The sequence below is a fragment of the Quercus lobata genome, chromosome 12 (genome assembly GCF_001633185.2).
Source record: "Quercus lobata isolate SW786 chromosome 12, ValleyOak3.0 Primary Assembly, whole genome shotgun sequence".
NCBI classification, from domain to species: Eukaryota; Viridiplantae; Streptophyta; class Magnoliopsida; order Fagales; family Fagaceae; genus Quercus; species Quercus lobata.
The window spans coordinates 26,935,153-26,956,926 of record NC_044915.1 but is presented as its reverse complement, the minus strand read 5'-3'; the positions used below and the strand labels follow the sequence as shown (position 1 = coordinate 26,956,926).

The following is a 21,774-nucleotide window of genomic DNA, read 5'->3' as shown; positions in this document are numbered from 1 at the left end:
TATGAGATATTCTTTCTTCTTTTTTTTTTCTTTTTTTTTTGGGTTTTGGGTTTGGAAGAGAAGGGTCATGAGTGGTTTGGAAGAGAAAGGCTTTGGGTTTGGAAGAGAAGCCATTTGCAGGTACTAGAAAAAGAAGGAAGAACGAAATATGGGTTTTTGGTTTGGAAGAGAAAGGTTTTGGGTTTGGAAGAGAAACCGTGTGCGGTACAGGAAAAAGAATGAAGAAGGAAAAAAAAAGTAATAAAGAAGATATTTTAGTTTTAACGCCGTTTAGTTTGTTTGTTAAATTGGACAGGTGTCAAAATTTTAAGTAAGGAACCTAATGTACTGTACTTAAGGTATTGTACCTAAGTTTTGCCATATATATATATATATATATATAAATTGGTTGCTTTCTGACCTTGTTTAAAGTAATTTTCAAACTTACACTTATTGCTCTAATGTTCTTTTCTTTATTTCTTTTCTTTTTTATTGTTTTTTACTCACAGGTTCTTTCTTCATAATGTCAAGGCTTGAAATAATCTTAAGAATTTATATATTATTTAACTTTTATTTATATGTTTTTTTGTTTATTTATTCTTTTTATTTGTATTGAAAGGAGGATAAAGACAATAACATTGAGTTTCTTTGCAATAAAAAATACATGTCGTACTAAGTTGATTTGATCCTCAAAAGATTAGATAACAGTCAAGGACATTGCAAATCGTTTAGATTACCAGCACAAACACGATTTAATGTGAACTTGATCAGATTGAATTAGAATATTATCAACCCAATTTGTTTACCAAGTTCTCATGTGTGTGTGCGCATACATACATACACACACACACATATATAAATATATATATACATACATACATACATATATATATATATATATATATATGATTAATAGTGAATCTATCAATTAAATTAGCCCAAGGCAAACCAACCATGCAATTTCATTATTCTTGTGGATAAGACTTCAAACTTTGTGATTTGCCTCCAGCCTGTAGTTTCAACTTTCAATGGGAATTAAGATAAACTTGGAGGGTTTGATACTTCAATTCATCTAAATTCTCACTTGCATTTAATAAAAGTTTTTTTTTTTTTTTTTTTTTTTTTTTTTTTTTCAGTTATTTATGTCATTTTTCACCTTCTTTTATCCGTTAAAAAAATTTGTACTTTGTATTATTGTGATTGCCTTATTGGCTGGGAAGTGGATCACATGGAGTAGGTATAAATCTTGAAATGAACCTAAGGAGCATGCATATGGATTACCAGTGCAACAAGTCTCATTGCACTGGCATAGGAGTTTTAAATAGTGCATAAACTTGATGCTTTCAACTTGAAGATTGAAGGCACAACAACAACAACAACAACAACAACAACAACTTGTTACTAAGAATCCAATCTATTGATTCTCAGTTTAGTAGTTCTTCAAGGGAACTAGGCCTCCATTGATTGATTCTTTGAGGGAATCTTCCTCCTATAGCAATTCAAGAATTAGCTATTCAATGTATTATTCTTCAATGCACTTCATACAATCTGAATTGTAGCTTATATCCTGTTCTAACTAACTAGGTACAACTCTTCACAGCTTAACTAGCTAAGCTCAACTAACTAAGTACAACACAGCACAGCTTAACTAAGCTGCCAGGGTCGATAGCAGTCCATTCCTTACTGTTGGCTTTGCAAGGCAAGGGCCTTCAACCAAGCTGGCCTTGCTGTAATGTCTGCTATCCAAGCACTCACATGGGGGCGTGAATCAAACAGCTTTTTAACTTGTGTCCCAAACAAGTAATGCAAAGTGGGCAAATGGTGCAAATCCGCCAGGGTGAAGCAATCACCTCCCAAGTATTTTGACTGAGCTAGTCGACTCTCATAGATGTCAAGGACCTTAGCTAGCTTAGGTTCATTTTCCTCCACAATTGCTTTGTCTGCACTCATGCCAAGCAGTAATGGCTTATATACCAGCTCCCAGGCTAGTTTTGTAGCTATCTGTTTATACTGTTGACCCTCCACTTCCATCCAAACAGACGTAATTGCCATCTTCTTAGAGTCTTGGTATATCAGCTGGGTTCCCTTGTCAGCATACTCACAGGCAATGTATCTAGTAATTGCCCTTGATTCTGAATTACAAAAGGTCAAAGCATGAGGATCATACCAATTAAATGCATCCATTATGCTTGAACGGAAAGAGAGGACAGTGATAAAGTAACACTCGTCCCAAAAACTAATACTGCTAATGGAAGTCTCAATTTTACAAGTGAGAAAAGGGAAATTGATTGAGATATATTAATGTCTTTCTCCCCGGTCCAGACAAGAGCAAAATTATAACTAATGTCTACCAATTTCATATAGACTTACCAAAGAGCTTGAGATCTCCATCTTCAAAAGCTGGAACTTGACCAAATGGCTGCATAGCCATAGACAAGGAAATGTTAGCTAGACTCCAAAAGATTATAATAGCAACAAAATAATTGAACCTATTTCATTGTTGTTTTTCTTGATGATTATAATGAATAATGGGCTTTTTGTACTTGATCCTAAAAAAGTTGATACATGAATGTTTTTAGTTTCCTTACATTGTGGGTCGACAGGAAATGTTCTTTTTTATGTTCACCAGCACTCATGTCTACAAGAACAAACTCATGGTCAAGCTCTTTCTCATAAACGGTAGCGAGAACTCGCAGTGTATTTGTTGAGAGAGGGCTTCCATGGACTTTGATCGCTGCCATGATGGGGGAGAATGGTTATATGATCAAAAACAAAGAGGAGATAGAGCAAGCAATTAATGTACCACAGGCCTTATCTGATCCATTTATATATTGGTATTTGAAAGAATAATTTAAATTGGTATTTGGAAGGAAGGTAAGATCATAGAATAGTCCCTTATTTATTTTGGCCGAATGAGAATTCTTAATCCTGACAAAGGTCCATAGAAACAGAAAGTTGAAAGTGGCAGCTGACCAAAACAGAATTCTTTATTTTAGATGATTTGTTTTATCAACCACTATTATTGGTTTGGTGGCTTTTCAAGTACTATATTATGCCGACCAAAACAAGTGGTACTATTTTACTGGTGAGCATGAGGACCAAATTAGTAATATTTTACTTACAAATTGATAAATTTTAGCCAAAGCTCCAGTGGCTTAAAAAATTCAACACTCTACTTTGTGGAAAACGTTTATCTCCGTACTCTTTTTATATATTTTTATTAGATGTAAATTTTGAAAATTTAATAGTTAAATTACATATTTTTATTATATCTTTCATATTTGCAAAATTTTAAAAAGATCAAAAATTAATAACCATGTTATCAACCACTTGTTTAAATTTCAAGTTTTTGTAGTATAAATTTATACATAAAAAATAAGTTTATTGATTGAATAGTAAATGATTTACAATTTAAACAAAATTTAACATGCATATTAAGAATATAAAAAATATGCAATCCAACAGTTAAATTTTTAATATATATATACAGAAAGGATAAATTTGAAAGGTTTTTCTCCAAATAAGTTTAGAGATAAACATTTTTCCCAATTCGTTACATACGCTCTAATATGATAGCAACAACCTCAGCCCCGAAGAAAATAATGTTAGGTTGATGGCAATGTAATCATCAAAGTAGCCTATAAGGGGGCCAAAACTGGCTAAGCCCACTTAGTATAGTGGAGTTAGGTTTAAAAGACCCAAAATGATTAATTTGTTAGAGTATGGGCTTTCGAAGTTAATTTTAATGCACCTTTATGTTCAAATTGCCAAGTTAATAGTGAAAAAGTTGAATGAATCACAAAAAAGAGACTAAATTAGGGATTAACACTCCCTCAGATTTGGCCAAGGTGCAGATGTTCATATAAAGTTCAAGTCTCAAATATAGGATTGTGTTACAAAGTTTATCTGTTTTCTTTCAATTTCTCATCCCTTAATCTGGAGGGGTTTCCTTTCCTTATATAGTCAATTGGATTGCATCACAGCCTTCCACTTGTATGATCATGGGCCTTCCTTTGGATGCTCTCCCCATCAGGGTTGTGCTAAAGGTAGTAAAGTGTGTTGCAAGCTGTGAGACCACTGTTCAAGAGCCATTCCTTCATTATTACGGCCAGCTGAGTTGGTACAGTGCATTAAATGTGGAGGTGATGGCTACTTTATCTGGATATTTCCCTTCTTCTTTGCTTACACGTCTCTACCATCTTCCTCGATATCTGGTCTCCTAGTGCAAGTGGCTTGCTTAATAATTCCCGATGAGCGCTCGCTATTCGAGCTTATTGGAAGGTTTGCCTCTTCATCTTTCCTCCTCGGACTCTTATCCATGTGTTGGGTTAGGACTGATGTATAAGTGGGCCCTTCTCCCTTCTCGGACTGGGCCCACGAGCTCTATTCCATACTCGGGTCTTACCCCTCCCACACAGCCAATTGCTTACTATCCATTTATTATTGAAGAGAGAACAATTAGAAGACAAGAACCCACTTAATATAGGTTAATGACTTGGTTTGCATTCATTCTTCCAATGTAGTGAACCCGTTCATCTATTACTCTTGTTCTCCGATCATGAAATGTTTTAACACTTTTTCCTTTAATTTAATTTAATTTTTTTTATAAGTTGTAACTTTTACTTACACTAAGAAAAATATTTAATAATAATGGTGCTGAGATGGTATTCTTATTTAAGTGAGTGATATGGTCATTTTGACTTTCACACTAAGTAATGTGAATGGGTTACTTGGTACTAAAATTGAATAAATTAAATTAATTAGACTAGGTAGCGCAAAATTAGGAAAAAAAACTAGAAATTGAAAATTAAAACTAAAAATTAGAAAATTTTCTTTCAACAAAAAAAGGAAAAAATTAGAAATTAATTTGAATTCAGTATAGATTCTAATTATGCTTTGACTTCAATAAAACTAGAATACAACCCTAGGGGTGGCAAAATTGGACACGATCCACGAACTCAACACGAAATTAGCAGGTTATGGGTTGAGGTTTAATGGGTTTGTGTTATATTCAGGTTGACATGACTGACCCGTTTAATAAATGGGTTGGGTTAGTGTTCAACATATGGAACTCATTTGACCTGTTTGACCCATTTAATTAAATGACATTTTACTAAAATATAAATCAAACCCTAGGTACATAAACTTATTAGTTGTTGTGGTTTATTATCTTTAACATATTGTGATTGATTATTTAAGATATTTAGATATGCTTTAGTTTTGAATGATTATTTGTGATACAATTACTCGTTAGTTCTGAATTTTATATTAAAAATATTTTGTAGGGGCTAGGGCCCAAAATAATGTATTGGGTCTTAGGCTTGTCCGAGGAGACTAACAAGTCCGAGGAGGAGAAGATGACTTAAATGATACATATTACAAGTCTCATCAGTGGGGGATGAAGGGAAGAAGGTTCGAGGAGGAACTCCTCCTTGGACACGACAACGCAGACCAAGTGTGTACTCTACAGTTGGAATGCGCCCTATGAACATGTGAGAGGGAAGAAAACTCAAAATATCTAAGGAAAAACTATCACCACCACATTAAATGCACTGCAGCTACTTTTCTGGTCGCATTAATGTGGAGAAGACTCCTGAACAGTGCTGCCTTGACTGCCACAACTCACAGAGGGCTGAAAGGGGTGTCTGATAGGATGGGTACTCAAGTGGGGATCCAAATAATCAACAAGTGTAATGTCCAGATGATCAGAAAGGAGCTGTATAATGTGGAAGAGTCCCCATGAGGAAGTGGTGAAGAAAAAGAAAGAACGAGAGAATACCGTAGCATACTAAACAATCTTAATATTATAATCAATATACGTTAAATTTTGGTCTCCTCGGACTAACATCCATTGGCACTGATGTCTTTTATTTGTGCTTAATTGTCTCTTAACTCCATACTAGCCGTCGCCCAACTCATTAAGATCTAGTTCTTTGACCCATACTCTACAAAATGCATTGTATTAAGCTTATTAGACTAGGATTCCATACATTTAGGCTTGGGCTCCAAATCTTGCCCCTACAATTGGCGCCGTTTGTGGGGAAGAACTTATATGCTAGTGAGTGCAATAGTTAGAGATGGAAGGATCAGGTCTACACCAAGATAACCCGTGCTAGGCAAGTCCCCAATGGACAGAACTCGTAGGGTCTCAATGACAAGGTAATTCCCCTGACCCTAAACTTGAACGAAATTAGGAAAATGAAAGAAATCTAGAGGGCAGTCGCATATCCCAAAGACAAAACAACCATCGAGCCATGCAGCAAGAGATAGACGACTTAAAAAAGAGACTGCGTCATGCACAATAAAGGCGGTCTCCTTCCAGCTTTGACATATCCTCTAATGATGAAAATGACGAAAATTACAGATGGAGATCAAGAACTCCCCCAAGCAAGACCTTCTCTTATGAAGATGAGCACCGCCATAGACGGAAGCACAAGGGACCATCTAGTAAGGGCCTAGGTAATGATGCCATGAATAAAGCCCTGGATCAGGTCTCTAAGTCACCCTTCACGAGTAAGATAGAAGGGGCTAGACTACCTCGGTGTTTCCATCAACCTACGTTCACCATTTATAATGGTCGAACGGACCCCGTGGAGCATGTGAGCCAATTTAATCAAAGAATGACCATCCACTCTCAGAATGAAGCTTTGATGTGCAAGGTTTTCCCGTCCAGCCTAGGACCCGTGGCGATGAGGTGATTCAATAGCTTGAAAACGGACTCCATAGATTCCTACAAGTAGTTCATCCAAGCTTTTGGCTCTCGTTTCATTACGAACAACAGGGTTCCTCTGCCTCTGAGTTCATTATTGTCATTATCCATGCGTAAGGGAGAAACTTTAAAAGCATACTCGAACAGATACTGGGAAATGTACAACGAGATAGACGGCAACTATGATGACGTCGCCATCAGCACTTTTAAAAGCGGTCTCCCTACCGAGCACGGTTTATGGAAAACCTTGACTAGTAAGCCTGTCACCAGTGTTCGTCAACTTATGGACTGGATTGACAAATACAAAAGAGTGGAAGAGAACCAGTTGTAAGGGAAAGGAAAGGAGAAGATCATCCCTTAAAAGAGGAAAGATTTCAGGTCGGAACAATACAACAATAACCATCCAAGGAGAGATTTCGCAGGGTAATCAGGATCAGCCAACACGTAGATGGTTAACGCTGTATTCAGAGAACTGGTACACCAGGTTTTAGAGATAGTCAAGAATGAGCCATTCTTCAAGTAGCTGAATAAGATGACTGGAGACTCCACAAAGTGTAATCAGAGTCTGTATTGTTAGTACCACCAAGATTACGGACATACTACAGAAGACTGTAGGAACCTATGGAACCATTTGGATCAGCTGGTCCGAAAAGGGAAATTGAGGCACCTTTTGCATCCTTCTAGTGGTCATCTGAGCCAGACAAACCAAGAACCCCAGAGAGACATATCTTTAAGACCTCCAATGGGCACAATAAATGTCATCCTTGCTGCTCCGAGAAGGACCGACTCTTGTCCCCCCCGAGTAATGTCTGTGGCTTAGCTCTCTACCGAGGACAACGATCGGGAGTCCAAAAAGTCCAAGAAAGAAGCCTCGCCTATGTTGGGATTCTCAAACGAGGATAAGATCAGAACCATCCAACCCCACGACGATGCTCTGGTAGTTACACTCAGGATTGTGGGGTTTGATTTGAAGAGAGTATTGGTAGACCAGGGCAATGCTGTGGAAGTAATGTACCCTGACCTGTACAGGGCGTTGAATCTAAAACCTGAAGACCTAACGACATATGATTCCCCTTTAGTAAGTTTCGAAGGGAAAACCGTTACACCAAGGGGCCAAATCAAACTGCCCATATAGACTGGTTCAGACGTGGTGGAGGTAGATTTCATTGTGGTCGTCGCCTATTCACCTTACATAGCTATAGTGGCTAGACCTTGGCTCCATGCCCTAGAGGCCGTTTCTTCTACACTTTACCAGAAGGTGAAATACTCGTCGGAAGGCTGAGTCAAGGAGATTGTGGGAAATCAGGCCATGGCCAGATAGTGCATGGTGGCTGCCATCTCACGCCAATCCAATGTAGATTCCTCAACCTCTATTAGAAAGGACTTATAGCAATCAGCCGCCACAGTAATACCTATTAATGAGCCAGCCAAGGAGGTAAAACGCGAAAATCTAGAAAAGGTGATTGTTGACACTGATCCAGAGAAATTCTTTCAAGTTGGCTCAGAACTACCTCTCCGAGAGAAAGAAGAACTGGTTGGGTTTCTTAGAAAAAATGTGGACTTGTTTGCATGGGACGCCTATGAGGCCCTAGGGATTGATCCGAGCTTCATCTGCCTCCACCTAAACGTTAACCTATCCGCCACTCCCAAAAAGCAACCACCCCGACGCCCGTCAAAAGAGCATGCCAACGCTGTTAGAGATAAAGTAACAAAGCTCAAAAAAGCATGGGCTATCAAAGAAGTCTTCTACCCCGAGTGGTTAGCCAATACAATAGTGGTAAAAAAGAAGAGTGGAAAGTGGTGAGTTTGCGTAGATTTCATAGACTTAAACAGGGCATGCCCAAAAGACCCGTTCCCAATACCTCGAATAGACTAGTTAATGGATGCAACTGTAGGCCATCCTCGAATGAGTTTCTTGGATGCCTTTCAGGGCTATCATCAAATACCACTAACCCTGAGTGATCAAGGAAAAACGGCATTCGTGACTCCTATTGGAAACTACCACTACAAAGTGATGCCCTTTAGTTTGAAGAATGCAGGGTCTACCTACCAAAAGGTGATGACTAGAATGTTTGAGCCGTAGCTGGGTAAGAGTATTGAAGTCTACATAGACGATATGGTAGTAAAGAGTAAAGTGGTGTCCGAGCATGTGGGAGATCTCGGAGTCATTTTTAGCATCTTAAGAAAACATAAACTACGTCTCAATGCCTCTAAGTGCTCATTTGGTGTTGGGTCTGGCAAATTTTTGGGCTATATGGTAACTTACAGGGGAATTGAGGTAAGCCCAAATCAGATCAAAGCGATTCACAATTTGCAAGCTCCTCGGAACCCAAAAGAAATCCAGAAACTCACTAGAATGATCGTGGCCTTGAATTAGTTTATTTCCGGATTTGCAGACCAATGCCAGCCCTTCTACCTCCTGATGAACAAATGGAAAGGATTTGAGTAGTCTGAGGACTGTGCCTTAGCCTTCCAGCAACTTAAAGAATACCTGTCGCGGCCACCCATCATGTCTAGCCCTGAGGCTGACGAGGTTTTGTTCGCCTACATCGCGATGACCCCTCATACTGTAAGCTTGGTGTTAATACGGATTGATGGTGGCATACAATGGCCAGTTTACTATGTGAGTAAATCTTTACATGAGGCCGAGGTGCGTTACTTATCATTAGAGAAGGCGATTTTGGCAATAGTGCATACTACGCGAAAACTCCCTCATTACTTCCAGGCGTACATGGTCGTTGTTCTAACTCAGCTTCCACTCAAGTCGATACTCCAAAATGTCGATTACACAAGAAGAATTACCATGTGGAGCACGCTTCTAGGGGCTTTCGATATTAAATACATGCCTCGAACCTCCGTTAAGGGCCAAGTCCTCGTTGATTTAATAGCCGAACTTGCCGAGCCCCCAATAGAAGTAATAGCAAAGGAGGAAAACATGGATGGAAAATTGATTGGCACAATCTCTGTACAAGGAGCCTCATGCTAGAAAGTGTACGTTGATGGTGCGGTAAACGAAAGGGGATCCGGGGTAGGGTTAGTTCTAATATCCCCTAAAAAGATTACCATAGAAAAGTTATTAAAACTAGGGTTCTCGGCCACAAATAACGAAGCTGAGTATGAAACTTTATTGCAAGGAATGGCCATGGTGCAGAAAATGGGAGGGAAGGCATTAAAAGTGTTCTCGGATTCTAGATTGATTGTAGGCTAAGTGAAGGGTAAGTTGGAAGCTAGAGATGTGAGAATGCAGGAGTACCTGAGTCAGGTCAGGTGCTTGCAATTGGACGTTGAATTCTTCAACTTGACACACGTCTCTAGGAGTGGGAACACGCATGCAGATTCATTGGCCACTCATGCCACATCCTCAGAGCAGGGTTTAACTCGAATCATCCTCGTTGAGGACTTGTACAGGGCAGACGTAGTCAAAAAGGACATGGTTCGAATCCATCAAGTCAGAGTGAGTCCGAGCTAGATGGATCCCATAGTGAGCTTTCTTAAAGATGATGCACTACCAGAAGAGAAATCAGAAGCCGAGAAAATACGAAGAAAAGCTCATCGGTTCTAGCTATCTGAGGATCACAAACTGTACAATTGCTCCTATTCTGGGCTGTATCTGCTATGTGTACACCTCGAAGCGTCAGAGCTATTACTCGAAGAGTTGCATGAGGGAATTAGCGAGAGTCACACAAGAGGAAGATCAATAGCACACAGAGCCCTCACTCAAGGATACTGGTGGCTGGGTATGTAGAAAGAAGCCCAAGAATACGCCAAGAAGTGTGATCAATGCTAGAGGTTTGCTCCAAATATCCACCAACTGGTAGGGGTCCTTAATCCCCTCTCCAGTCCTTGGCCGTTCGCTCAATGGGGCCTGGATATCGTAGGTCCTTTCCCTAAAGCAGCAGGAAATAAAAGATACCTGATGGTCGGCACAGATTATTTCACTAAATGGGTCGAAGCTAAGCCCCTGGCCAACATCAGGGACGTGGATGCAAAGAAATTCATCTGGAGGAACATCGTTACTCGATTCGGAGTCCCTCATGCCCTCATCTTGGACAATGGCCTTCAATTTGATAGTAAGACCTTCAGGAGATACTGTTGCGACCTGGGAATTACGAACTGATATTCCACTTCGGCCTACCCCCAAGGAAACGGGCAGGCCGAGGCTGTTAATAAAGTCATAGTCAATGGATTGAAGAAAAGATTGGATGATACGAAAGAAAGCTGCCACACGTCCTATGGACCTATAGGACTACACAACGACGGTCAACGAGAGAGACTCCCTTTTCTATGACTTATGGGGCCGAAGCTATCCTCCCCCTGAAGACTAGCTTTCCAACACTAAAAACGGGCACCTTCACTCCAAGCAACAACGACGAACTGCTAGGAAGAATTTTGGATTTAATTGAAGAAAAAAGAGAAAAGACAATGATTCAATTGGCCTATTACCACCAAAAACTCAAGCAGGGGTATGATGCCAATGTAAAACTATGGCTGCTAGTGCCAGGAGACCTGGTTCTGAGGAAAATTTTGGGTAATGCCAAGAACCCATCCTAGGGAAAGCTGGGGCCCAACTGGGAAGGTCTATATCACATCACTTCAGTAGCAGGAATAGGTACATATTATTTGGAAAACTTAGATGAGAAAGTTGTATCCCACCCATAGAATGTAAATAACCTATGAAGGTATTATTATTAATAAAAGCAGTTTTGCTTACACTATGTTTTATTGTAATTACGCGTCATACGGTTCACTTCTATCTAAGTGTTAAACAGAACTTAAATCCTACATGGCTCATCGAACCACATGTTCAGGGGAAATTAATAACTTATGGCATCTATCCAAGTGTTAAACAAAACCTAAGTCCTGTATGGCTCCTCGAACCATAGGCTTAGGGGAAATTAATAATTTATGACATCTATCCAAGTGTTAAACAGAACCTAAGTCCTGCATGGCTCCTTGGACCATGGGCTTAGGGGAAATTAATGACTTATGGCATCTATCCAAGTGTTAAAGAGAACCTAAGTCCTACATGGCTCCTTGGACCATAGGCTTAGGGGAAATTAATGACTTACAACATCTATCCAAGTGTTAAACAGAACCTAAGTCCTGCATGGCTCCTCGGACCACAAGTTTAGGGGAAATTAATAACTTATGACATCTATTCAGGCGTTAAACAGTTCAAACGGGTCTTGAAGTGGGTGCATTTCATAATCTTAAACTACATATATGCAGATTTTTAAACAGGACTTGAAGCCTAAACAGACCCAAAACAAATTTAAACCTATACTTACGCACAGTATATAGACTGTCTGCATGTCAACCTTCATTACCTAAGATTCACTGCACAGTTTTACCCCTAACACTTAGTCATATTGGCAAAATATTATTGTAAACTCTAACTGAAGGCACAGTTATATTTATTCAGAACTATGCAATAAAATCCAAACAACATCAAACAAAAGAATAAAGGATGAAAGGAAGAGCATTCACATTAAGAGATAAAGATGGTACAATATGCTTGGATGAGATGTCTTTGAAAACAAAACAAAATACACTTCTACTTCAAAATGATACTACCAAAAAAAAAAAATTAGGGGCTAAGCTTCAACAGGAGGGTCTTCTTTTTGCTCTGGCTGAGAAGGAGGAACGTCCTTCGCTTGGGGGTCAATCCCATGACCTTCGGCCTCTACAACCTTCTCCTTGGAGGGATCCTTTGATTTAGCAGAGGGTTTTTTCCCTTTGCCTTTGCCTTTGCCTTTGCCTTTTCCCTTCTCTCCCTCGGCTTCCTGACCTTGGTCGGTAGCTTGGCTAGATCCCTTTGTAGTTTCAACCATCAGGATGGCATCTGGGATAGTTGCAGGTTGCTTGGAAGATTTTGGGGCATCAGCAGAGACCTCCCGGATCTCTGGGGGTAGAAGACGTTTTCAGACAGCCTCCAAACAGAATCTGTAAGGACACCCGCAACGTTGAGAGCCTTGTCCCATGTAACGCTGCAGTAGTCTCTGCATACTTCTGACAATTCCTCGACAAGCCTTACTTGCGTCTCCTCCACACCAAGTTGAAAGGCAACCCTCTTCTTGGCCTCGGCTGCTTCCTTGACCAATTGGGTTTCCTCTTTGGCCTTTTGCAACACGACTTTAAGATCTAGGATAGCCTATTTCTCAGTGGCAAGATTGATCTTAGTCACGTGCAACTTCTGGTGCTGGTCCTCAGCTTGCTTCTTCGCATTTTTCAAGCCAGCCTTAGTACTTAGACGACCTGATTGTACCTCCTTCAGCTTCTCAGTTAGCTCATACTGCTCCTGCTTGACAGCCCCTAGCGTTTTCTCTATCTCGGCGTGAGAGATAGGGCTTTAGCATCAGCCAGCTTGCAAGCATCGTGATACCACTCCTCGGCCACAAAAACTTGCTGAGTAATCTGCCCAAAGATCACAAAACGACATGAGTTAGAACAAAATATGATTCAATATTTATGCTTGTAAAGGGATAAGTTGCCTTACCATCGTAAGATCCCTCTTCAGGGACAAGAAGAGTTTGTTTTGCGAGAAACGCCTGTAAGCGTCCGTGTCCCTAGGAAGGAGCATGGGCTGCTCCATGGCTTTAGCAATGTACCCTGCTCGGCCCCTCTAGTATTCCTGGACCGAGGTGTTCCAAGGAATTGGTGCCCCATCCACCTCGAGCCAAGGGCTCCAAGTACGCTGTGCCACGCGCACTTCAGCCCTATCCTGCTCGTCGTGGCTCTCCACAGACGGGGCCCTCTTGTCCCGAGGTTCCCGAGTCACCTTTTGGTGTTTTGCACCATGCTGAGGGCCCACCTCGCCTTCCTCGAACGACTCGACTCGCCTCTTCTTCTTCAAGTCAGGGTTAGCCTTCAGGCCGAGGTCGGCGGGGACTTGTAGAGGAGCAGGAGGAAGGTTGGAGGGAGCTTGAGACTTAGTGGGTGCCTTCGAGGTTGACCCTTTGCCCCTAGCAGCCATAAGCTCCCTTAAGCTCTTATTGCCCTTATTCGAGGCCATGTTATCTTCCTTTTCGTCAGAGGAATCGTCTGGGCAGGCAATTACAAGGGGAGGGGCATGAATGCCGGAGTTTCTGTCTGGTTCACCCTCGACGTCCAAGAGGTTAATCAGAGGAGCCTTTGGATTGTCTTCTTCAAAATAAAACTTGTCTATCTCCTCCTTTAATGAAAGGCGAGATGAGTCAATCCCCTCTTCAATAAATGCTACGGCTCCGGGATGGTCTTGTGGAGGTGGCTGTGCAGTTGGTGGAAGGTTTTGTAGAATTGGCAAGGTAACCGGCGGAAGGTCCCTTCGAGCTAAAAATCCTGGCTTAGAGACGTCGATCCAAGATAACCTTGAATTACCGGCTCTTATTGATTGGCCAATGTCCTGAAAGATGCAAGACAGGGGCTCGTAACCCAAGATCAGATGAGCGGCACACAATTGTTCGTCCTCGCTTACAAAAAATCTCCAACCTCAGAAGGTAGTTAAGGGCCTGAACGTTGGTATGGCTGAGCCGCGGAGTAATGTGGGCTTTATCTGCAAAACAACCGAGAAGGGAATTATGGTCAGATCGCTAAAAGGATATTTTCTACCAAAAAAAAAAAATGAAGTGTCAAGTAAAAGGAATAAAGCTAAAAGGTTAAATCCCCTTCCAAAGGGACTAATCCTAAAGGTACCACACTTGGATCTCCTGCCCGTGTTGGACAATGAAGATCATCGCTTTATTCCCCTGAGGCAATCAGGTAGTCATCCTTCATACCCTTATTGGATTTGGGAAGACAGGATATTAGCCTAACATCCTCGAACCGATATTTAAGGTAGTACCCCGCACTGGCAAGCCTGTGGCACTCGTACATGTGAACTACATCGTGCCACGTGAGCTCTAAGCCATTCTGCTCGTTCAAGGCATCTACGCAGCCCAAGACCCTAAATAAGTTGGGGGTGCACTGATAAGGGGTCAACCTATGGTTAATTAAGTAGTCTCGGGTAATCCTACGCATGGGAAGCATCATTCCTCCCTCTATGAAAGCAATCATGGGAATGACGACTTGACCCATATCTCTATCGGCCAATACTCGGTTCGGAGGGCAATATTCTAAAACCACCCCATGTGGAATACAGTACCTAGCTCTAAAAGCCTCCATAGCGGCTAGTGTGTCTACTAAACGCTTGAATTTACCCATCTAGATAAACTGAAAGGCCGAGGAGGAAGGTCGAGAGGAAAAAGGGGTAATATAAAGGAATGAGAACTTACGAGTACCCGTATAATAATCTCTGAAACTTTCAGAGATCTTTTTGAAGAAAAGCTTCTTATAGGAAATGACTACGGAAACTCAAGAGTTTGGTGCGTTTTATGAAGACTGGGCGCTGGAGTTCTCTGAAGTTCTTGAAGATTTGTAAAAAAGAAAGGCAAATGGGGTTCCTTCAAGGCTTTATATAGCAGGAGAAAATGGAAAAGAGTACTCCCACTCAAAATACTAGGAGAAACGCCAACCATTGGATCTGTGCTTCGCCGTTGGATGCGGGGGACACAAAGCCGCCTGGAGCAATTAATAGCGCCTTATAAACTACAAAGCGTCAGAAGTAACCACTCCCACACATGTGAACCAAAAATCAGCTGGTCTTATCTCTTAAAAATCAAAATCCCGCTTTTTCTCCTCGGATGGAAGGGAAAAATCGGAGTTTTGAAGGGTTATTGTAGGGACTAGGGCCCAAAATAATGTATTGAGCCTTGAGCTTGTCCGAGAACACTAACAAGTCCGAGGAGGAGAAGATGATTTAAATGATCCACATTACAAGTCTCATCAGTGGGGGATGAAGGGAAGAAGGTTCGAGGAGGAACTCCTCCTCGGACACGACAAACGCAGACCAACTGTGTACTCTGGCAGTTGGAATGCGCCCCATGAACATGTGAGAGGGAAGAAAACTCAAAATATCTAAGGAAAAACTGTCACTACCACATTAATGCACTACAGCTACTTTTCTGGCCGCATTAATGTGGAGAGAACCCCTGAACAGTGCTGCCTTAGCTGCCACAACTCACAAAGGGCTGAAAGAGGTGTCTGATGGGATGGGTACTCAAATGGGGATCTAGATAATCAACAAGTGTAAGGTCCAGATGATCAGAAATGAGCTATATAATGTGGAAGAGTCCCCATGAGGAAGTGGCGAAGAAAAAGAAAGAGAGAGAGAATACCGTAGCATACTAAACAATCTTAATATTGTAATCAGTATACATTAAATTTTGGTCTCCTCGGACTAACATCCATTGGCACTAATGTCTTTTATTTGTGCTTGATTGTCTCTTAACTCCATACTAGCCCTTGCCTAACTCATTAAGATCTAGTTCTTTGACCCATACTTTACAAAATTCATTGTATTGGGCTTATTAGACCAAGGTTCCATACATTTGAGCTTGGGCTCCAAATCTTGCCCCTACATATTTATTTGTTTGTTTTTTCATAATTTTTTTTTTCATTTTAATAAAATCTGATAAATAGGTCGACACGACTGGCCCGTTTAATAAATAGGTCGTGTTAGGGTTGAGGAATCTTGACCTGTTTAATAAACATGTCGGGTTAGTGTTGACCTATATATTCAGATACTCAAGAGTTAACACGACATGCAAACATGAATTGCCACCCCTATATAACCCGCACAGTGAGCAGCACTATGTGCAAGGTACCTTCTTTGTATATTCTTCAAGAATTTTACTATATCTATTTGATGTTTACAATAACTAATTTAATTTTATGGACAATTTAAATAGTAAAATTTGGTTATATTTTTCTAAAAAATAACTTAAAGATTACCTAATTCTATTGATGGAGTTTGTATCTTGAATTATAAATTTCCCAAGTTTTAGAAAACAACAGAAATTGTACACTTGAAAAAAAAAATGTGTAAATTATTTTTTAAAACTTGGAATTTTTGGTATATTTCACTTAGAACTTAAACTTTCAATTTTATTTTCATAAACTGTGTTGTTGTTTTTTTTTTTTCCAATCTTCAAGTTTGAGGTATAAAGTAATGCACTATTTTAAATTAGTGAGTGAAAGCAAGGGATCGAACTTTAACCAAGTGGCAAACGACGCATACTTAACCCATTGAAATGGTGGGTTGAGTTAACCCATGGGTCACATGCATGGTAGATTTTTTTTTTTGGCTTTCTGATTTTGTTTTATAGTAATGTTCAAACTATGTAAACTTAAAAATTTATATATTATTTAACTTTTATTTTTATGTGCTTTTTTCATTTCTTCTTTTTATTTGTATTAAAAGGATGACAAAGACAATGACATTGAATTTCTTTTTTTATTTTGTATTTTTTTTATTGTATGTAAAAAAGAAATACAAGTCGTACCAAGTTGATATGATATTTAAAAGACCAAGTAAAGTTCATAAACATTGCAAACCGTTTACGTTACCAGCACAAACACGATTTAACCTGAACTTGATTAGACTGAATCTAAATATAATCAACCCAATTTGTTTACTAAGTCCTCGTACCAAGTTCATTATTCTTGTGGATACGACCTCAAAGAAACTTTATGATTAGCCTCTAGCTTGGGGATTAAAATAAACTTGGATTGTTTGACACTTCAATTCATCGAGATTCTCACTTGCACTTAATAAACGTGCCAATTTTTCTGTTATTCATGTCATATTTTTCCTTCTTATATCTGTTTCTTTGTATTATTGCTATTGCCTTATTGGCAGCTGGGATGAATCACATGGAGTAGGTATAAATCTTAAGAGTCCTTAACTTGTTTGAATTATGAATTTGCACGCACTATTGAACATTATGTTTGCATATCAATAATGCATAGTCCCTAGCTAGATCTATCTGATCTATATGGAGAGAGAAAGAAGAGGGGGGGGGGGGGGGGGTAGTATTAAACTCAGTTTGAGTAATGTGGGACATGAACCTCAGGAGCATGTCTATGGATTATTAATAGTGCATAAACTTGATGCCTTCAACTTGAAGATTGAAGACACAACAACGACAACTTGTGAAACCAAACTCTAGAAACATACAAGCCTCCACATTGGAAATGGCAGACTATAAACGTTAAAATCAAAATACATGAAGTCAAAGCACACATGCTTATTGGAGACAAATGACCAGAGAGTAGTCGATAGCAATCCATTCCTTACTGTTGGCTTTGCAAGGCAAGGACCTTCAACCAAGCTGGCCTTGCTGTGATGTCTGCTACCCAAGCACTCACATGGGGGCGTGAATCAAAGAGCTTCTTAACTTGTGTCCCAAACAAGTAATGCAAAGTGGGCAAATGGTGCAAATCCGCCAGGGTGAAGCAATCACCTCCCAAGTATTTTGACTGAGCCAATCGACTCTCATAGACATCAAGAACCTTAGCTAGCTTAGCTTCATTTTCCTCCACAACTGCAGTGTCTGCACTCATGCCAAGCATTGGCTTTATTGCCAATTCCGAGCCTAGCTTTGAAGCTGCTGGGTCGTACTGTTGGGCCTCCACTTCCATCCAGACAGATGTAATTGCCATCTTCTTAGAGTCTAGGTATATCAGCTGGGTTCCCTTGACAGCATACTCACAGGCAATGTATTTATTAATTGCCCTTGATTCTGAATTACAAAAGCTCAAAGCGTGAGGTTCATACTAATTAAATGTATATATTATGTTTGAAGGCAGGGAGAGGAGAGTAATAAACTAACACTTGTCGCAAAAACTTAAATTGCTATTGAAAATTTCAATTTAACGAGTGAGAAAAGGGAAATTGATTGAAATATATTAATGTCTTTCTCCCCCGCCCAAACAAGAGCTAAACTATAACTAATGTGTACCAATTGCATATAGACATACCAAAGAGCTTGAGATCTCCATCTTCAAGAGCTGGAACTTGACCAAATGGCTGCATAGACAAGAAAATGTTAGATTCAAAATGATTATAATAACAACAAAATAATGGAATCTATTTCATTGTTGTTTTCGTTCATGATTATAATGAATAATGGGCTTATAGGGAATAGAAGGATTGTATTTTTGTACTTGATCCCAAAAAAGTTTGAGACACATGAGTGTTTTTAGTTTCCTTACATTAAGGGACAGGAAGTGTTCTTTCTTATGTTCACCAGCTCTCATGTCTACAAAAGCAAACTCATGGTCTATCTCTTTCTCATAGACGGTAGCGAGAACTCGCATTGAAGCTGTTGAGAGAGGGTTTCCATGGACTTTGATTGCTGCCATGACGGGGGAGGATGGTGATATGATCAAGAACAAAGAGGAGATAGGGCAAGCAATATACCACAGGCCTCATCTGATCCATTTATATATATACATATATATTGGCATTTGAAATAATAATTTATACTTTATAACTGTATTTGGAAGGTAGGTTAGTATTCTAGAAAAATCCTTATAAACCTTTTTTTTTTTTTTTAATATAAATATTTTTGGCTGAATGTGAAGGAAAAGTTTAAGATAATAAAAATTTTCACAATTTCTTGTCATAACTGTGATGTGGCAAAATGTATTTGGTGAAAAAAAAAAATAATCAGTCCATATGTAAGTGATGATTAATCATTCTCAATTTACTACATCAAAGTAAGTTCTCATTAACTCAACTGATAAAGTCTCTGATGGTTGAATAAGAAAAAAAAAAAACTACTATATTAGAGTTGTAGCAAAAAAATTGTAAAATAATTTGTGATTCTATAAAGAATTCTTAGTCAGTTGAAAGAGCGTGGCAGCTGATTACATATTCAATGATTTTTTTTATATCCTCCATTATTATAGCTCTGGGGACTTTTCAAGTACCATTTTATTCCCAACCAATTTGGTAGTAATTTACTAGTGACCATAATGACCATAGTAATATGCTATGTGCAAATTCATAAATTTTAGCCATTGAGCTCCCTGTGCTAGGCTGTCTGTGGCTTAAAAAATTCAACCACCGGTTTATTCTTGGTAGTTGGTATTGATAAGGGTCAGAGATACAGGACATTTGTGTATGGTTGTTCCTCTTGCAATGAAGGCTTCGTAAAATCGTAACAGTTGTCCTCTTAATGGACGACTGTTATATTCGTACTCGTCAGAATGTATTAAAATATATAAACTTGAATATATTTTTTTTTAAACTCGAAATATGAAACCTACCATTTCTAACATAATTATTATTCGGTGTACCAAACGCACATTTAATTTATTTTTTCCAAACGTTTGTTGCACTATTAATGAGTAAATTCTCACCGGGTGTGAATGGATCCAAAAGATAGTTGCGTCCGTCAACTATTAAGGCCTCGTCATAATTTCTAAGGGGCATAGTTAATATAGATATACCTAGGGGAAATTATATTTTTTTTTCATTATAAATTATTTCTCATTTTATACTTTTTCCTTTAAACTATTTACATGCACAATTGACTTTTCAAAGTTATAACTCTATTTCAATATCCTCTATGCTGTCTATTTTCATGTTAAGTATAACATGATTAGATATTGAAAAACCAATTTAGCCCTCTACAAAACAGTTGGTAGAGAGATAAATTGGTCTTTTACTGCTAAATTTCGTAAAAGCAAAATATATATTAGGGAATTAAATGTTACAAAGCTTTCGATTTGGAGGATTGATCATGCGTTTTGATAGTTCAGATGACAAAGTATGAATTGAATTATAATTGAAGGTGGAAAAAATGTAATTTCCCTTATATACCAACTGATCTTAGACAAATATAGGTCAATTTCAAAGTATACTTCAGCAAAAAAAATAATCCATATAGGAACACTAACAAAAAAATAATCCAAATAGGAACTTCGGCAACATATGTTGTACTCTCAATAATCAAATCCTAAGGGCTAAGTCTAGTTATACACGTATGTTCAAAATTTGCAAGGTATCTCCTTTGTTTTTAAGAAAAATTACGGTAAATCCACTTGTGGTTTGACCCGTTTTCACATTGCCTATCCGTGGTTTAAAACTTAACACTTTACTCACCTATGTTTAGCTCTGTTCGGTCTCCGTTATCCACCTCTGTTAAAAACAGGGATAAATAAGCCTTTTTACTTATATTTTATGTCTCTCACCTCAAAAAACATAAAAATAACAAAAATATACAAAGACACAAGATCAAATAAGAGATTTTGCAAAGAAACTACCCTTTTTTTTTTTCTCTTTTTGGGTGGGCGTTATTTGTTTTGTTTGTGCATATAAGGGGTGACTTCTGTTTTTACTAAAATACTAATATGATGATTTTACTGATTTACATTACTATATTAAGAACAATATCAGCCCTTTTAATTGATATTTTATGTTGGGTTGTGTTGAAATACATTGCTTAATGTTAAATTTTTTTATTGCAATCGATCAACCTCTGTGTTAATGGAACCAATTTCAAAATGGGCTAAAGAGAGGAGTAACTCTCTATTAAACTATTTTTTGATGTAATAAGACAAGTTTGATTTTTTTTTAGAAATACTTTGGAACTTTGATTCACTTTTGAGGCAAATACTTTGCTGCAATATTGTTTACTAAGCTTATTGGGTGTGGTTTACTATGCTGAAATACTTTGCTGGAATTGATCTTACTAAAAGAAAATTTTCATTAATTTGATTAATAGCTTCATGAGTTTGCTTTGGCAGCAACGTTTATATGACTGGGCTCAATGGACAGGAGTTCCTCTGCCTCCCAGTGACCAAAAAATTTGTTACTTCTTGCATAGGATACGAAACACCTTGTTTAATAGTTATACATGAATTCTTTTAACTATTTGTTTTCAACCTGGTTCTTTGAAAATCTGTATTATCTTATCTTCACAAGAAAAATGAATTATCTGAAAGCTGGAATTTGAAACTCTGGATGATAAAATGGGGTATATCCAATTTTGTCTCCTAACAATGGACTTTGTTGATTCTGAACTTTATGCATTTTAGTAGAATATCTTTCAATGGAATTTCAATTATTGTCATAGTTTCATTTTGAGGTTGAAGATATTTTTGTTCTTTGTCATAATAAAACATATTATGAAGTGAGAATAATGGCATAATATTAGAATACATAAATGTCTGTTCTTGTGGCCTGTTTGGTTGCTTAGAAAGTATGGGTTAATATAAAAATA

At 38.7% G+C, this 21,774-nt stretch overlaps 3 protein-coding genes across 3 annotated transcripts in view; 1 reads left to right on the top strand and 2 right to left on the bottom strand.

Moving 5' to 3' along the window:
- Nucleotides 1-21,774, top strand: part of LOC115971783 (pentatricopeptide repeat-containing protein At5g66520-like) — a 32,475-nt gene that overhangs the window by 6,792 nt on the left and 3,909 nt on the right. The window lies entirely within an intron of this gene.
- Nucleotides 1,455-2,866, bottom strand: LOC115971786 (glutathione S-transferase PARB-like). Its single transcript, XM_031091820.1, has 3 exons — nt 2,568-2,866; nt 2,350-2,398; nt 1,455-2,111 (listed from the first exon to the last, which is right to left on the bottom strand). The coding sequence occupies exons 1-3, from the start codon at nt 2,718-2,720 to the stop codon at nt 1,660-1,662; spliced, it is 654 nt and encodes a 217-aa protein (XP_030947680.1). The 5' UTR covers nt 2,721-2,866; the 3' UTR covers nt 1,455-1,659.
- On the bottom strand, nt 17,589-18,976 carry LOC115971788 (glutathione S-transferase-like). The gene is made up of 3 exons (XM_031091822.1): nt 18,758-18,976; nt 18,524-18,572; nt 17,589-18,285 (listed from the first exon to the last, which is right to left on the bottom strand). Exons 1-3 carry the CDS (start codon nt 18,905-18,907, stop codon nt 17,837-17,839), a joined length of 648 nt encoding a protein of 215 aa, XP_030947682.1. The 5' UTR covers nt 18,908-18,976; the 3' UTR covers nt 17,589-17,836.

What these genes read in the sequence shown, in the direction of transcription:
- LOC115971788 (XM_031091822.1), bottom strand. Translation starts at nt 18,907, where the DNA reads ATGGCAGCAATCAAAGTCCATGGAAACCCTCTCTCAACAGCTTCAATG. An exon ending in AACACTTCCTGTCCCTTAAT is followed by an intron (nt 18,573 to 18,757) that starts GTAAGGAAACTA and finishes TTGTCTATGCAG; the next exon opens with CCATTTGGTCAAGTTCCAGC. An exon ending in TGGAGATCTCAAGCTCTTTG is followed by an intron (nt 18,286 to 18,523) that starts GTATGTCTATAT and finishes TTTGTAATTCAG; the next exon opens with AATCAAGGGCAATTAATAAA.
- LOC115971786 (XM_031091820.1), bottom strand. Translation starts at nt 2,720, where the DNA reads ATGGCAGCGATCAAAGTCCATGGAAGCCCTCTCTCAACAAATACACTG. An exon ending in ATTTCCTGTCGACCCACAAT is followed by an intron (nt 2,399 to 2,567) that starts GTAAGGAAACTA and finishes ATGGCTATGCAG; the next exon opens with CCATTTGGTCAAGTTCCAGC. An exon ending in TGGAGATCTCAAGCTCTTTG is followed by an intron (nt 2,112 to 2,349) that starts GTAAGTCTATAT and finishes TTTGTAATTCAG; the next exon opens with AATCAAGGGCAATTACTAGA.